This window comes from Myotis brandtii, unplaced genomic scaffold (genome assembly GCF_000412655.1).
Source record: "Myotis brandtii unplaced genomic scaffold, ASM41265v1 scaffold470, whole genome shotgun sequence".
NCBI lineage: Eukaryota > Metazoa > Chordata > Mammalia > Chiroptera > Vespertilionidae > Myotis > Myotis brandtii.
The window spans coordinates 1,335,079-1,352,071 of record NW_005367953.1 but is presented as its reverse complement, the minus strand read 5'-3'; the positions used below and the strand labels follow the sequence as shown (position 1 = coordinate 1,352,071).

General features: G+C 36.6%; 1 protein-coding gene across 1 annotated transcript in view; it reads left to right on the top strand.

The window, feature by feature from the left end:
- Positions 1 to 16,993, top strand: part of SLC12A2 (solute carrier family 12 (sodium/potassium/chloride transporter), member 2) — a 92,160-nt gene that overhangs the window by 53,153 nt on the left and 22,014 nt on the right. The window contains exons 11-18 of the mRNA XM_005875835.2: positions 3,397 to 3,504; positions 4,848 to 4,971; positions 5,981 to 6,082; positions 7,267 to 7,422; positions 8,715 to 8,814; positions 10,478 to 10,589; positions 12,380 to 12,520; positions 16,658 to 16,764. Of these exons, the coding sequence (XP_005875897.1) occupies positions 3,397 to 3,504; positions 4,848 to 4,971; positions 5,981 to 6,082; positions 7,267 to 7,422; positions 8,715 to 8,814; positions 10,478 to 10,589; positions 12,380 to 12,520; positions 16,658 to 16,764 (950 nt within the window). The remainder of the gene's footprint in view (positions 1 to 3,396; positions 3,505 to 4,847; positions 4,972 to 5,980; positions 6,083 to 7,266; positions 7,423 to 8,714; positions 8,815 to 10,477; positions 10,590 to 12,379; positions 12,521 to 16,657; positions 16,765 to 16,993) is intronic.

The window sequence follows — 16,993 nt, the reverse complement described above, 5'->3', positions numbered from 1 at the left end:
ACGTTGGAGTCTGCAGTCACTGGAGCAAGCAAGCCTCATGTTCGCTTCCAGCTGCCTGGCTGCCGGCCGCCATCTTGGCTGACAGTTAATTTGCATAAGGATATGCTGATTAGCCAATAGGAAGGGTAGCGGTCGTACGCTAATTACCATGTTTCTCTTTTATTAGTGTAGATGTAAATTTTTACAATAGATGGTTCTATTAATTCAAAGTAAAAATTTTGCTTCCTAATGTGTTCCCAGTATTATGTAAACACATTAAGCAGAATAGTTGAGGATTTAATATATTTCAGAAAATTATAAATTTTATGTAGAATATATAAATTTTATATAAAAAATCTGGGACTTAAATTTTTAATGGCATTTTTATTTTCTATTGTATCATTTCAACCAATTGACTACACTTTCTGTGGTTTTAAATATTGAACCCAATTATGTAACAGAAGTTTGTTTTTGCTAGTCACAAGACTAGGCAAAATCATAGGAATGAAAGAAAGTATTCATGTCCAGCTAATGATTCAGGCCAATTCTGACATTGATATTGTGTATGAAAGGCACAAATGTTGGTCTCTGCCCAGTGACTGAAATGCCAATCAGATTTCTGCGTTGCTGCCTTAAAATAGAAAAGTACGTTGTCTTTATCAAGTCTAGTACGGACTCATTCAAATAAAGAGGAGTTTTGTATACATAAATCTGATTTTCTAATTAATAGAAATGAAAGAGAGAGAGATTGCCTCCAACTATGTTCCCCTACCGGGACTGAACCTGCCTCCTAAGTATGTGCTCTTACACTGGGAATCAAACCTGAGATGACACTCTAACCAATTCAGCCACACCTGCCAGGGCTCAATTTGGTATTTTGACAAATTTCAAAAATGCAGAAAGAACAGTGCAATGAATATCTGTGTACCTACCCTTCACTTATATTTACTAGTTGTTTATATTTTGCCCCATTCCTTTCTATGTATGTCTATTCTTTCTCCTCTCAAACATATAAGAATAAATTGTAGACATTGCAACATGACAGTCACTTTGAAGTATTTAAAATATTCTGTACAAGTACAGTACAATTATCCCATTCAGGCAATTTAATGTTGATGAAATACTTCTATCTAAATATACCATATTCATATTTCCCTGCTTGTCCCACAAATGTCGCTTATAGCTATTTTTCCCCACATTTAGGATCCAAACTGGGATCATGAATGGCAGTTACCACGTTATTTTAAAATCCTTTAACCTAGAGGAGTCCCCAATTTGCCTATTTTAATCTTTCAATATCCTGACACTTTGAAGAGTTAGGGCAGGTGTTCTGCATTGTACCCCTCAGTTTGGATTTATCTGATTGTCTTATGATCTAAATGATCTATCCATTTTTTTAAAAAATACTTCATTATTGGGAAATGTTTGAACATGTACAAAGATAGGGAAAGCAAAACAAACACTCAAAAAACATAATACCAATTTATTATCTTAACATCCAAAAAATAACCTTCCTGATGGAAGTATATCACATCACCTTGAAATATTCTTGCTAGAGAATTTATACTTCAATCTGATTAACTCCATATCTACTGAGCAGTTGGCTAAAATTCAGAGGTGAGAAGAAACAGGTTAAACAACAAAGTGGAAATGCAGTCAGCAAAATCCAGAGTGGGGGGGGGGAGGTTTATAGGAGAAACGACATAAAAATAATAAAATGTAAAGGAAAAGATGAACCTGCAGATTTTTAAAGAGACTTTTAAGAGACACATTAAATGTAAAGTATAATCTTTTTGCCAATCCTGATTTGCATAAACCAGTTTGAAAAGCAAGAGAAGAGGGACAATTTGGGAAATTTGAATGCTGTGTGGCTATTTGGTGCTGTAAAGAAATTAATTTAGTTTTTAAGCAGTGACAGGGCTTTGCAGTTACAGGTTTTAAAAGTTCTTACCTATCTATATATATAAAAGCCTAAGCGACTGTCCAGCTGTTCTACTGGTAGCTGTGATGCGCACTGACCACCAGGGGCAGATGCTCAACACACAGGCATGGAAACATGAAACAGACTGATGAATCTCAGTGGGAAGGGGAGAGGGGGAAGGCCAGGAAGAGATTAATCAAAGATCTTATATGACTAGAGGCCAGGTGCACGGATTCGTGCACTGGTGGGGTCCCTTGGCCTAGCCTGCTGGGATCAGGCCAAAACTGGCTCTCTGACATCCCCTGAGGGGTCCTGGACTGTGAGAGGGTGGTGCTTGGGTAATGCACCCTGGAATCGGGCTCCGTCTGCTCTTCTCCCAATATTGTGTCACTTTCTCTCTGTATCTGTCTCACTTCTTTCATCTCACTTTACCCTAAGTTTGGCAGTAACTGATGACTTGTGGGCATTTAACTGCAAAATGTAATTATTTAGCAAACAGGATTTACTTAGCCTGGAATATAGTTGGCCTAGGGCAGGATCCTGCTCAATGTCAGGCTCCCACACAGGCCCTTCCACCCAGGTGGAGTACTGCGGCGGCGGGAACCTCCTTCTTCCCACCTGAGCTGCTCTTTCACCTCCTTCCCTTCCCGGAGGTTGCCCACTGGTGCTATTGTCCACCCGGAAGGAGGGAAGCCACAGCCAGTTTCCCAACTGAGACTGGTAGCGGGAAAATATGCTGTCTCCACTGGAAATTGATAGTAAGTGGATGGGCCAGCATGGGTGCCAGATGTCGGGGCCATAGCCAGTAGGTCCTGCACTTATCATCATTTAACTAATTGAATCGAAAAGTTTCTGTAAGGCCCAGACCTACGACCTCTGCAATGGGCAGAGGACTCATGCACCTGTGGGGTCCCTTGGCCTGGCCTGCGGGGATTGGGCCATAACCAGCTCTCCGACATCCCCTGAGGGGTTCCAGATTGTGAGAGGGTGGTGCACCCCCGAATTGGGCTCCCTCCTCTGGTTCCAGGTGCATCACCCGGGAACCGAAGCTGCCAAGTCACCCCAGCTCGGCAGCTCCTACGTTGAGTGTCTGCCCCCTGATGGTCAGTGCATGTCATAGCTACTGGTCAGCTGGTCTAATGGTCGGCCGGTTGCTTAGGCATTTATATATATAGATGATATCTGTAGTTTGATTCACCATAATGTGTAGATTGGCCCTGAGTAGGTCATTGTTGAAACTAGGTGATGGATCCTTGGTGATTCAATATGCTCTTCTCTCTGTCATTGTGTGTCATTTATTTTATAAAATAAAAAGTTTTTTAAGGTAAGTGCTAGTGGTTGATCTATTTCTGAATTTGTAATGCCCATAACAATTTATTACTGTTTACTATTATCAAATTTTTCCCAATATTAGTCTCCTTCATTAGAATAATGATGTATAGTATTATGTTCTTGTTTTTAAGACTTATTTTTCCATTTTATCACTTTTTTTTAAGGTAATGAGCATGGTGTCAGGATTTGCTCCATTGATTTCTGCAGGTATCTTTTCAGCCACTCTTTCTTCTGCATTAGCATCCCTTGTGAGTGCTCCCAAAATATTTCAGGTAAGTACTTTCATATTACAATCTTTATTAAAGGAGAGTTTAGGTAGTAATGTCTGAGATTAATATTTTTAAATTAATTGCTTCTGTCAATCCCAGATGTATATTATTATAACACACACACACACACATCGACTGGTATATTTAATTTTATGCATATAAATGTGGATATTTATATATTTGAATATGTATATTTATATAACATTTGTGCATTTACATACTGTTAGAGTGGAGTCTTTGAATTGTGTTTCTGGAAGTAGTAATAAATTTTTGCTTTCTTGGATATTCTCTGTTAGTATAAATTTTCATAATATTGTACCAAAGATAAGGAGTGCGGTCCAAGACCATAAATCAGAAGAATTAAAGTATCTTGTTTCCAATAGCATGACGCCAACCTAAATGTTTTATTTTACAGATGTCTGAATGCCTAATATGTGCTACACATTGAGTATAATGATGAATGAGATAGATACTATCTCCCTTTAATGAGCATTAAATGAATAGCTGATACTGAATAGGAAGTATTTTTTATTACTAAATCAAATCAAAACGTTGATTCTGCAGCTTTGTTTTTAATGTTGTAGTTGTAGCCAGTCAGTACACTGAAGATTTAGGATATCTTTCTTAAAACAGTTTTCAGGCCCTGGCCAGTTTGGGTCAGTGGTTAGAGTGTTGACCCAAAGACTGAGGGGTTGGAGGTTCGATGCTGGTCAAGGACATGTCTCAGTTGCAGGCTGAGTCCCCGGCCCCAGTCGGAGTGCATGTGGAAGGCAACCAATCAATGTATCTCTCTCACATAGATGTTGCTCTCTCTTTGTCTCTCTCCCACTCTCTCACTCTCTCTAAAAATCAATGGAGAAAATATCCTTGGGTGAGGATTAACAAAACACACACACACACACACACACACACACACACACACACACACACACCCTCAACCAGTTTCTACTATTGTTTTAAGAAAAATAAGTTCTGTAATTAGGATTCTTATCTGCTTTAAGTCTAGTATTTGGACTTGTTGTAAAGCAGTTCCCATCTCTGTCATACTTCTCAAGCTTCTAAATTTCTTTTATTTGTATGCCTTCTTTCCTGGTTCCTCCTTCATAAAAGAATTTCAGCATGGGGAGGGAGTAAGGTGGATAAAAACTTCTGGTATTCTATACTCTTTCTGATTCTTAAAATGTTTGACTCTCCTGTACAGTATGTAGGTGAAGCAGTATGAGATAGGGGAAATTAAGAGGACAAAGAATTAGAAACATGGACTCCATTCCTGACTAACCAGTTGTCACTATAAGCAAATCTGTATGTCAAAATGTTTCATTTTATTGTTTACATTTTTTCATTAGGCTCTATGTAAGGACAACATCTACCCAGCTTTCCAGTTGTTTGCTAAAGGTTATGGGAAAAATAACGAACCTCTTCGTGGTTACATCTTAACATTCTTAATTGCACTTGGATTCATCTTAATTGGTTAGTCAAATAAATGGTGTGCTAATGTAGGTTTTGGTGCATTTATAATGTTAGCTCTAAATATTGAATTATTAAATAATAAATAATGCTACTTTGCCTAGTTTACTAAATTAGTTTCTGATCAAATGAAAGAGTGTTTAAAAAATACTGCAAATAATAGCACTCAATACATATTTTCTTAAATTTTTACTATCACTAAGTCCCCATTAGGGGTAGAAAGAACTCTTAGGTTGTTGTCCCTAAAAAAAAAAATTCAATAATAGCATAAAGAAAAGGATTTCAGCATCTCCCCTAAAAGTGGGGCCTCTACTTATCTGCTCTTTGCCTCTGATCACCAGTCCATTCGACTTTTATTAAAAGTCTGATTATGCCACCAGGTATGGAAACTAACTCTCATGTAATGCTAGGTATGTATTTGGTATAGCTGCTTTTTGAGAACAAGTTGGCAACATTTAGTAAAGTTTTCCGAAATTCAGCAATTCTCTTTAGGGGAATGTGCCCTACAGAAACTTGCATTTGTGCCCATATACAAGAATATTTTAGTGTTAATTATAATAGTAAAAAATGGAAGCAACCTGAATATCTATCAGTGGAAGAATGAAACTGCAAAATAATATTTAGCAGTAAAAAAGAATGAACTTGGTTTTTACATATCAATATGGATAAACTTCAAATATAGAAAGTGTAAAGTCAAATTGCATGTAACTTTTAAAATACCCCAAACATTACTACATAATACTGATTGACTATGTATGTAGTAAAACTATATAGCATTGGAAAAAGAATATACCAGTTTTGGAAGAGTGATGTATACAGGGGGTTTCAACTGTACGTTTCAGATTTGATTTCTTAAAAGTACATGAAGTATACATGGCAAAATGTAGTTATTAAATCTGGATGGCCAATATAGGAGTAGCTTTATGCCATTATCTAAAGTTTTGAAATAATTCATAATTTTGAAGTTAAAAATGTCTAATATGTCAGTAAATATGCCTTGTTTCTTTTGCAGCTGAACTGAACGTTATTGCTCCAATTATCTCTAACTTCTTCCTTGCATCCTACGCTCTGATCAATTTTTCAGTATTCCATGCATCACTTGCAAAATCTCCAGGTGATTTTACACTTTTAAAAAGTTTTTTAAATGTAATGTCTTTGATTCTAGAGGAAATAAAACACATTTTAAAAAATAGTATGTGTGGGATTAGCTCATTAATGCTCAGTCTGCCTTTATAATTGAGTCAAATTGAGTCTTCAAAGATCTCTTTATTGTCAACTTTACTGATAATATTCCGTATTTTGTTTTAAAAATCTGAGCAGCACTGTGAAAGACTTACTTTGCTTTTTTGTTTTATTTTTGTTTATTTATCTGCTTTCTCTTTCAGTTCTAAGAATATTATGATACTGGGGGTCCAGTGCATAAATTTGTGCACCTTGAAAGGAACTGTGGGCCTCAAGGCTGTGGTGGGCACAGGGGCGGGTCTTGGCCAGCCCCTTCCGCTGTGGCCCCTGGTCCCCTGTCTGCCAGCAGCCCTGCTCCCACCACCACCATTCCCATGCGCTGACGGCGCCAGTCCCGTTTGCACCCGCTGAAGGCACAGAGCGATTAGGGCCAGCGCCAGTAGCAGGTGCAAGCAGGATTGGTGCCATCAGTGGGTGCGAGTGGCGGCTGCTGCCCCGATCACCCCTCAGGAGCCAGGGGAGGTGGAGAAGCCCTCAGGGGCAGTCAGGGCCAGCAGCTGCTGCTTGCACGCGCTGATGGCACCGAGCAACCAGTCGCTGGCAGTGGGTGCGAGCAGGGCCGGCACCAGCAGTGGGTGCAAGTGGGGCCGTTGCTGGCAGCGGGTGTGAGAGGTGGTTGCTGGCCCCGATTGCCCCTCAGGAGCAGGGGGAGGTGGGGAAGCCCTAAAAATCAAGGAAGAAAACCACCACACTATTTAAGACTCAATTTAAACTTCTTTTTAAAAAACCATCTTTAGTTTTAAGTGTTCACTATGGTAGGTTGATTTACACTTTTTTTTGGTAAAGAGTTTACTGGATACAGAACTAGTAAGATAAAATAATGTGGAAGTAAATAGGTGTGCCCTTTTCATGGCTGTCAAGAATTGTGAAATTAAATCATGATCTATGGTCTATGACTTTACTGTTATGTATTAGCTTTATACTTACTGTTTAAAGCCCTCTCTTGTAGCAGCCATAAAGAAAGTTATTTTTTGCATACATATGAACTATTGTCTAAAGCAGATAGATGATGTATGTGAGTGACTTGTATTAATCTATTTTATTTGTTATTGATAGGATGGCGTCCTGCATTCAAATACTACAATATGTGGATATCACTTATTGGAGCAATTCTTTGTTGCATAGTAATGTTTGTCATTAATTGGTGGGCTGCATTGCTGACATATGTGATAGTCCTTGGGCTATATATTTATGTTACCTATAAAAAGCCAGGTCAGTAAACTTTTCTATTTAGAATTTCAAGCTACAAACATCTAGAAGTTCTTTGTTATTTTTCATATCTAAGCATCATCTGATATATAATTAAATGGTACTTTATATAGCCAAATTGGCCAGGGCTGTGTAAAACTTCAAATATTTTATTTCCAAATACATGTAGTTTTAATGAAAGAATTGTGACATTTTATCCTATGGAATTCCATTCTTTTCCATAAATTAAATTTAATTTTATTTGTAGAAAAATAACAAATTCATATATTTAACATTCTGTTGCACTCAACAAATTTTAAAATTATTATTTGAAAGGCTTTGATTTGCAGTACTATAGAAGCTTGATAGCTTAATAAGCATATGTATGTATGCTCGATCTACCTACTGTACCTACTGTAATACCATGGAATTCACAAAATACCAGAAGACCTATTATCTTCCCACTAGTTTACGTGTGGTGGGGAAAATTGGACAAACGTGTTTTAACTGGAAAATGGTCACAGATTACCTTGAATGTGTTTTATTAATAACTATTGGTATATCTTCACATAACAGGATGCTAAGATATATTAGGATTGGTCCACTATTCACTATGGTGACCTGTAACACAGAAGAAAGATCCAGTGATATAGGTTTAAAAGGTTTTGGCTTAACAGAATAGATTAGGAAGAGATTACAAGAGTAGTTGCAGTGTAGTCGTGAGGAAACATTTTGTAATTAGAATACTACAGGATGAGGTTTTGGATTACAGTGGTGGCTTTAGAAATGAAATGGACAAAGGATACTATTTTAACCATCTTGGAAGCAGTAATTTCTCTAATATGCCTATTAAGTCTCTAAAGTAACAAATGCCTAAAATCATTTGTGTTTAGGCTGTTTATCAATAAGAAAAAAATTTGCCTATTAAAATAACTTAAAATTGTTAAGTACTATAAATAACATTTGGAGAGCTGCCTCTTTTCCTTTTAACCTTTGGCAATATAAACAATAATTTTAAAATGTTTAAGGAAACATTTATAAAAGACTCTTGAATTGCACGCATAGCATGTCTGCAGCCCTGTCATCTCCTACTTTTCTAAATTGTACTTTCTCTTTAAATGCAATTATAGTTCACATTAGCATTTTCTTAATGTCATGCTGTGAACTTGAACTATTAAAAGTTTCAACTATAATAGTTTATTTTAGCAACTGACTTTTTAAATGGGAAAGCATTGTTTACTTCTCTGTGTGTCTCACTGGTTACTGATTGGCTGTTAATATTGGTGTTCTGCTGCATGAACACTATCTTCCCACAGATGTGAACTGGGGATCCTCCACACAAGCCCTGACTTACCTGAGTGCACTGCAGCATTCCATTCGACTTTCTGGAGTGGAAGACCATGTGAAAAACTTTAGGTAAGTGATAAGGTAATATAGAAACATTTGTCTTAGGTGGCAATCAGTTATTCACTTATTGTTCAGTAACATTTTTATATACTGATACTTCAGGAGAAGTTCTCAAAAAGTATACATAGAATATTTGTTGTTGTTGGACTTGGGCAGTTAATTCAAGAACAAGGTTGAGGTTCTTAGTTATCAAATTTTACAAAGAGGTAAATTATCATCTACAAAATATCATCTGAAAACTTCTATTTTTATATTTTTCCATTGATTTTTAAATTTTATTTTCGAGAGAGTGTGGAAGGGAGGGAGGAAGGAGAGAGACAGGGAGAGAGAGAGAGAGAGAGAGAGAGAGAGAGAGAGAGCTATCACTGTGAAAGAGATACATTGATTGGTTGCCTCCCACACATGCCCCAACCAGAGCCAGAGATTGAACCTGAAACCCAGGTATGTGCGCTTGAGTGGAAATCATATCTGTGATCCTGTGGTGCTTGGGCCAACACTCTAACCACCGAGGAGCAACAGTGGCCAGCTTCCTTATTAAAGGACACATCCTGGAAACAGGAATATCATGTGGGCTGTAAATCAGTCATGAGGCTAGTTTTAGCTGCTAGGAAGGCTAAGAAATGTAATCTGTACCTGAGAGCCCACCTAACCTGCTAAAGCTCAGATGGGGACAGTGGACTGACTATATTAGCAGGCTGGGCCAGAGAGGATGATTTCACGTTTGATTACTCCAAAGCAGTTCTCCCAGACAGAATTGGTTTTTTAGATAGCTTGCTAAAATTATGAATGTTAGTATATTTTCCATTTTTATTCAGGCTTTCATGCTTATGAGTACAGTCAGTAACTACCCTAATAATTAGTGATTAAAGCAGAATTTTTAGTCTATTTGCTTTTTGTTATTTTGTTTTAATTGTACAAATTCTTGTTTTAAAGAATTTTTGCTTATCTGTTTGAACTTATAAAAAGGTACCTAAATATTTTTTCATCAAAAAACTGATTTCCATTTGTAGTCAGGGAAAATAAATATGAAAGTCATGCCACTGTCATTTTAATTGAATTTTGACTCTCACCATAATTAATTAGATTCAAAACGTTTAGTCCAAATAGAAGCCATAGAAGCCTTTTTTTCACCATAGGTGCTTTTACTTATATGGCAGCAGCAGCCATAAAAATTAAGCTAGAATAGAGAGGGCTAATATTACAAAGCCGAAGTAATTATCATGTCATCAAGCTAAGAAGGACAGTGACCTGTTTTTTTGTACATGAAGTCAATGCCATGCTCTGAGGAAGTTTTGTGAATTCCATGAAAGAACTGGGATATTTATTACCTTTACAAGATGCAAAGTTGTTACATAATTTTTAATCAGTATGGTCATTTCCTTCTGTAATACCTACCAGAATCTTGATGTATCATATTACCTATTACTTTCGAAGAACATTTGGCATGATGTTTGTTCTAAGAAGGTTCTGTTTCTGCATTTCTCATACATATATCAAGAAACCCTGACTAAAAGTCATCTTTTATGAGAATCCTGTGGCATGTGTCTTAAGGACACCTACATGAATGAGATTCTAGTGTAATAATATATTCTTAGAGAAACAACTTAAAGTCATGTCCATGTTACCAAAAACCTAAACTCTAATTTTGTTTTTATTTTCAATCGTAAATTAGGCCACAGTGTCTTGTTATGACAGGTGCTCCAAACTCACGCCCAGCTCTACTTCATCTTGTCCATGATTTCACAAAAAATGTTGGTTTGATGATCTGTGGTCATGTACATATGGTAAGTGTTTGTTTTGTTTTCTATATTAAAACATTTTTTACTCTGTATATAATTTGTGGGGCTTTCTAGACCTGAAATAATTTGATAAGATAAACAAATCTGTTGCATGTATTTTTTTAAAAAGGCAGTTATTTTGTCAAAATATTTTTGCTACTAAACTGTCTTAAAATCTTATTTCTAAAACGATATTAGAATTTGAAATCTCGCCAAAACCGGTTTGGCTCAGTGGATAGAGCGTCGGCCTGCGGACTGAAAAGGTCCCAGGTTCGATTCCGGTCAAGGGCATGTACCTGGGTTGCGGGCACATCCCCAGTAGATGTGCAGGAGGCAGCTGATCGATGTTTCTCTCTCATCGATGTTTCTAACTCTCTATCTCTCTCCCTTCCTCTCTGTAAAAAATCAATAAAATATATTTAAAAAAAAAAAGAATTTGAAATCTTGTTTTTCTTATTTATTTTGGGTAGATTTTAGCAACCTATATTGCCCTTATGGAATGGTTTGGTTAAGCAAAGTAGCTTCTTGATAACTAAGTAAGGGAGCTAAATGAAATGTAGTATGTATTTTTTCTTACTGATATTTCTCATAAAGTCCTGAGAACACTGGGAATATTTACTTACCAGAAAAAAAAGTTGGAGGAGGTAGACAAATCACCATGAATATCTCTAGTATCCAGTATATAAGAAGAATAGAGCGAATGCTGAATTTCCAAGTTCAAACACTTTTAATTACTCATTAATTTTTGTTTTAACCATGAGTAAAACAATATTAAAAATAGTGGTAAACTTTTGTCTAAAAGTAGTTTTCTGTTTTTTGGCCTGTTGGCTATTGAAAATAGTCACTAGAAGATGGATCACCTGTTCTGCATAAGAAATTGGAGTATTTATCAGGTTAGCTTTTCTCCCAAGCTCTATTGTTTGGTGCTAGAAATGTGTGTTGTATGCCCATGTCCAAGCCCCTGCTAGAGTTGCTCTTCTACTTAAATAGTAGCAAAGTCAAAGCTGTGTTGTGTGTGTAGGGTGGTGGAAGAAGACATTTAGACACTGATCCCACTTGGGACCTGAGGAGTTTCCTAGTTTGTCTCCAAGTTCATCAATTCAAGTTGGGATCTTGAGCACAAGAAATTAGATATGGGGCAATTTTTCTATGAGGAAAGATAAGTTGTATTTTTCTTTTGCGTATTCATGTGTAATTAGGGAATGCTCTTAAACTTATTTTTAGATTTTTGCTTTATACATTTGTATGTAACACATTTATGTGTTGCTTGCAAGGATCAAATTGAATTGCAAGTTTAAAAAGCTCATTTCCTGCCCTGGCCAGTGTGGGTCAGTGGCTAGAGTGTCAGCTTGAGCACTGAAGGGTCTTGGGTTCCATTTCTGGTGAAGGGCATAATAACAGACATTTGGGACAAACAGCTGGGAAACTTTCTGTGGAACAACAGAAAGCTCTTTTTTTCTGCATAATATTTTCTCCAGATTCGATAACTTCTACTTGCATTTACTTAATACAAAAAACTTCTTGTTTTTCAGTCTGTGTTTCTTTCTCTTCTATTCTCTCTTCTACAGGCACTCCCTGTGTGCCTTTACTATTTCATCAACTCCATCTTTTTATAATCTTTTTATAATCAAGTATTGGAAAGAATTCACTTACATGAAAATGAAATGCCGTTATTATACCTTTCTCCCCAACCCCCAATGTTTAGGCACCTTGTTTAAGCCAATATAATAGATTTTTATAAATGTGGAATAGATTATCTTTCAATTAAAGGTATTATTAATATTTTTACCTTACAGGGGCCACGAAGACAAGCCATGAAAGAGATGTCCATTGATCAAGCTAAGTATCAGCGATGGCTTATTAAAAACAAAATGAAAGCCTTTTATGCTCCAGTACATGCAGATGACTTGAGAGAAGGAGCACAGTATTTGATGCAGGTAAATTTCTTATGTCTTTCAAATGACATATTAGTTTATTGTAAGCTTTTAAGAACTCTTATGCTAGGTTTCATTCTTCATATTGATATAGATGGTAAACCTTTTAAAATATCTTTATTAAAGTAAACTAAGATTTGTATAATTTGAGAGTTAAAGGGACTATAAAAACAATGTGCTTTTGGCTTATTGAAGAACCTATTATCTTAGCCTATTTCTCTAACCTTAATGGGTTTGTTTTTGTTTTTTGTAGGAGTATGATGTAATGGCAGCCCTTATTTATTTTTTTTAAAATAATCTAGTTCTTTATTGTATTTCTCACTATTTATTTACTAGTACTAAACTTAGACTTCTTTTTCAGTTTTGTGTATGGCATAGTAGCCCGATTGTGGGATTTAGAGTCAGCTGTAGGGTTAAAGGCTAGCACTGCCACTTCCTCATTATGGATTTGGGACTGAGCAAGTCAACAAAATACTCTGAAATTCAGTTTCCTCTCCTCTGAAACTCTAAAGGTTGTGGGAAGAAAAAAAATGGGTTGATACAGTGTTTGCCAACAGATTTTTACAGGAACCCCTTTCTTCAAAAAAAGCTTTCTCATTGTGTTAATTGTGGAGCTATTATGCTAAATAGAAGTTGGAGGCTCAGTACTGTCATCTAAGCCCTTTCTGTTTTGTGTTTCTTGAAACTCGATAAACATAGGGTTAACAATAGGCTAGGCCAGTGGTCGGCAAACTGAGGCTCGGCAAACTGCGGTTCGCGAGCCACATGCGGCTCTTTGGCCCCTTGAGTGTGGCTCTTCCACAAAATACCGATTTCTGCGCATGGGCCACGAAGTTTCAGTCGCACTGTACGTGCACGCCTGCACGTGGTATGTTGTGGTATTTTGTGGAAGAGCCACATTCAAGGGGCCAAAGAGCAGCATGTGGCTCGCGAGCCGCAGTTTGCTGACCATGGGGCTAGGCAATCCTCAGGATTCATAAGAGGTGAGAGTGGGGTTGCTTTGGCAGATATCATGAGACCATAGTAATTAAGACACTGTGGTATTGAAGTAGCAATGAAAGAAAAGAGAAGAAATAGAGCCACCCATTTAGGAAATTTAATATTTGACCGAGGTGGCATTGAAAGGATCAGCTGGGACAATTGATTATCCATGGATTAAAGACTTGTATGAAAGGCAATTTTTAAAAACTTTTAAAAGAAAATATAGGGAAGACTTTTTAAAAAATGAGACAATGCTTTCCTGCTTATAATGAAAACGAAAAAAAAGGAAGCCACACATCAAAGGAGATAGATCAGAATATACAGGGTGGGTTTACAGTTATAAGTAATTGTATTATTATTTATTAACTATCATATTATTTTCCAAACGAACACCTGTAAACCTACTTTTGTCCACCATGTATAAAGCAATACTATCTATATATAAAAGGCTAGTATGCTAAGTGTCCGACCGTCTGACTGGTTGCTATGATGCGCACTGACCACCACGGGACAGACGCTCAACGCAGGGGCTGCCGTGATGTGCACTGGCCATTTACAGAGAAACAGCACCGTGGACCTGGCTCCCACAAAACAATACTTGGCTTCCCCCAAGTGAGACACAGGCCCCGCCATCACCCCGGAGCAACACCAAATCGCAGCCCACACTGCCGAGACCACATGGCACAAAATGTGGCCCACAGCCCAGCCCAGCCCAGAAATGGTGGCTGTGGGCACCAGGTAATGACATCACATAGCAACGCCCGGCTTCCTCTCTCTAGCGACTAGCCTTCTTGGAGTTTGTTCAGCCCAGGAACACGACTGGCTTTATAGCCAGGCGGAAACATTTTACACTTTAACCAAATGTCTGTGAAGTGTTTTCCTACGTCCCATCTCATTTGATTCTCACAGAAGTCCTGGAGTAGGTAGATAGGAGACTCAGTGGAATCCTATTTTCTTTTCATTAGCTGGAAAATGGAGATTTAGAAAGCTTAGAAACTTGAACCAACTGAAAAGAAGAAATGGTGAACCTTGAAAATGACTTCAGGTTTTCTCACTGCACAGAATATAGTCAAATACTGCTGCAGTTAAATATTTTACCCTTTGTTCTCCCTGTATCTATAATAATAATCTGCTTCGTGTTGATGTTTACTGCTGTGTTGCTGACAATTACCTGAAAGAGAAGTTGGGGTGCTTCATTCGGCTGGAAAAAGTTTAGCTAAATCAGAAAGCAGGTCTAATTAAGCAAATTTATCTTTATATATAAAGCTCTCCCTGGTGCCAATTGCACGCGTGTGTTTCAGTCTGTCATTGTTGATCATGAATTTGGTTGACACTTCTATTATAGAGAAAGGGCGAATAGCGATATTAAAATATTTCTTCTAATTAATTTCCTTTCAATGTGCACAAATTCGTGCACCAGGCCACTAGTAAATTAGTAAGAGAAAAAAGGAAGCAAAAGATAACAAGGTGAAGATAACAAATGATAGACATAAAAATTAAAACTGCATACCCATCAGAGTGACCAAAATTAAGCCTGCCAAGTGTTAAAAATTGTGTAGAGAAATTGGAATCGTTGAACTGTGTGGTAGATTGGACAGTTACTTTGTACAGCAACTTGGCAATGTCCTGCAAATTTCAAAGTGTGGATATCCTAGGACAGTGATGGCGAACCTATGACACGCGTGTCAGAGGTGACACGCGAACTCATTTTTTTGGTTGATTTTTCTTTGTTAAATGGCATTTAAATATATAAAATAAATTTCAAAAATATAAGTCTTTGTTTTACTATGGTTGCAAATATCAAAAAATTTCTATATGTGACACAGCACCAGAGTTAAGTTAGGGTTTTTCAAAATGCTGACATGCCGAGCTCAAAAGGTTCACCATCACTGTCCTAGGACATGGGTACCCTAGGACATTCCATTCTTAAGTGTATACCTTAGAGAAAATTTAACATGTGAAAAAGGCTATCTGAAACTTCTTACAAACATCATTTGTGATAGTGGAAGAAAAAAAAAAGAAGAAACTTCAGCCTTCAGCTATCAATCACAAAATTAAATTGTGGTGTAATAATACAATGGAATTCTATATAATGGTAAGAGCTATATATATCAACAAAAATAAACTTGAAAAAGTATGAAGGAAAAACTGCAAGTTATATGAATAATTTTAAGATATGAACTTTTTAAATATATAAATTTAAAATATATACATATGTGTGTCTAAATAATGGAATACATAGTGAAAATAAAAAGGGGGCATGAGAAGGATACATGGGACACTTGATGAGTGTTTGTAATGTTTATTTTTTTAAGCTAGGCAGTGGGTACATGATTATTTATTACTTTATTCACCTTTGTGTGCAAAATATGTAAATATTTCAAGTAGAATGTGACTCCTATTTATAAAGTTGGTTCTAGTGGGTAAATCTTGCTTGCTTTTGTACAGTTTATAGGAATATTTTGATACTTATATATTTAATAAATGTTATGAAAGAAAATATTTTCTTAGAGCAATGGTTCTTAAACTTCATTATGCATGAGAATCACCTAGTAGACTTGTTAAAACACACACTGCTAGGCCCCACCTTTGAAATGATTTCAGTAGGTCTGGGGTAAGACCCAAGAATTAGCATTTCCAAAAAGTTTCCACGTGATGCTCTTGCTGTATATTTCAGGCACTATACATTGATATTTCCACTTGTAGGAAATATCTAGGATAAGCAAATTCATAGAGACTAAAGGCAATGTTACCAGGTCTGGAGGAAGGTGAGAATGAGTGATTATTGCTTAATGGTTACAGAATTTCTCATGTGATTGTTTTGGAAGTAGGTGGTGGGGTTAGTTGTACAACATTGTGAATATAATTAATGTCAACAAATTATACATTTTAAAATGGTTAAAATGGCAAAATGTTTTAATTTTTTACAATAACACACACACACACCCTGGGAATCAAATTTTAAAATTTTACAAAAGGAGTGCTTCATTGGCTTTTGGGGCATTTAGTGTTGACGTGATTCAGAACTGTAACCAACAATGCATTTAGTCTTTTGCTTATAGGTTTTAGTTTTCAAAATATATAACTGAGAAAACTGTTACTATGATTTTTATAAAAGACTAAGTATAACTTTAAAGTTGTATTTTTCGTTTATTTTAGGCTGCTGGTCTTGGGCGTATGAAACCAAACACACTTGTCCTTGGATTTAAGAAAGATTGGTTGCAAGCAGATATGAGGGAAGTGGATATGTATATAAATGTATTCCAGTAAGTATCCTTTTAATTCAATAACTTGGTTCAGAAAATGTTAATTTTGAAAGCTTGCACTGATTTTTGAAGCCTGTTTTTCATAATAGTCTCTAGTAGAAGCATAAGAATGAAAAGAATCACACACTTATCTGGGTTTTGAATTGATCTATTAATGAAACATTTTGACTGATCTTTTCTTTGTCTTTTTATAGACATGAACATTCATACACATACAGGGTGTCCCAAA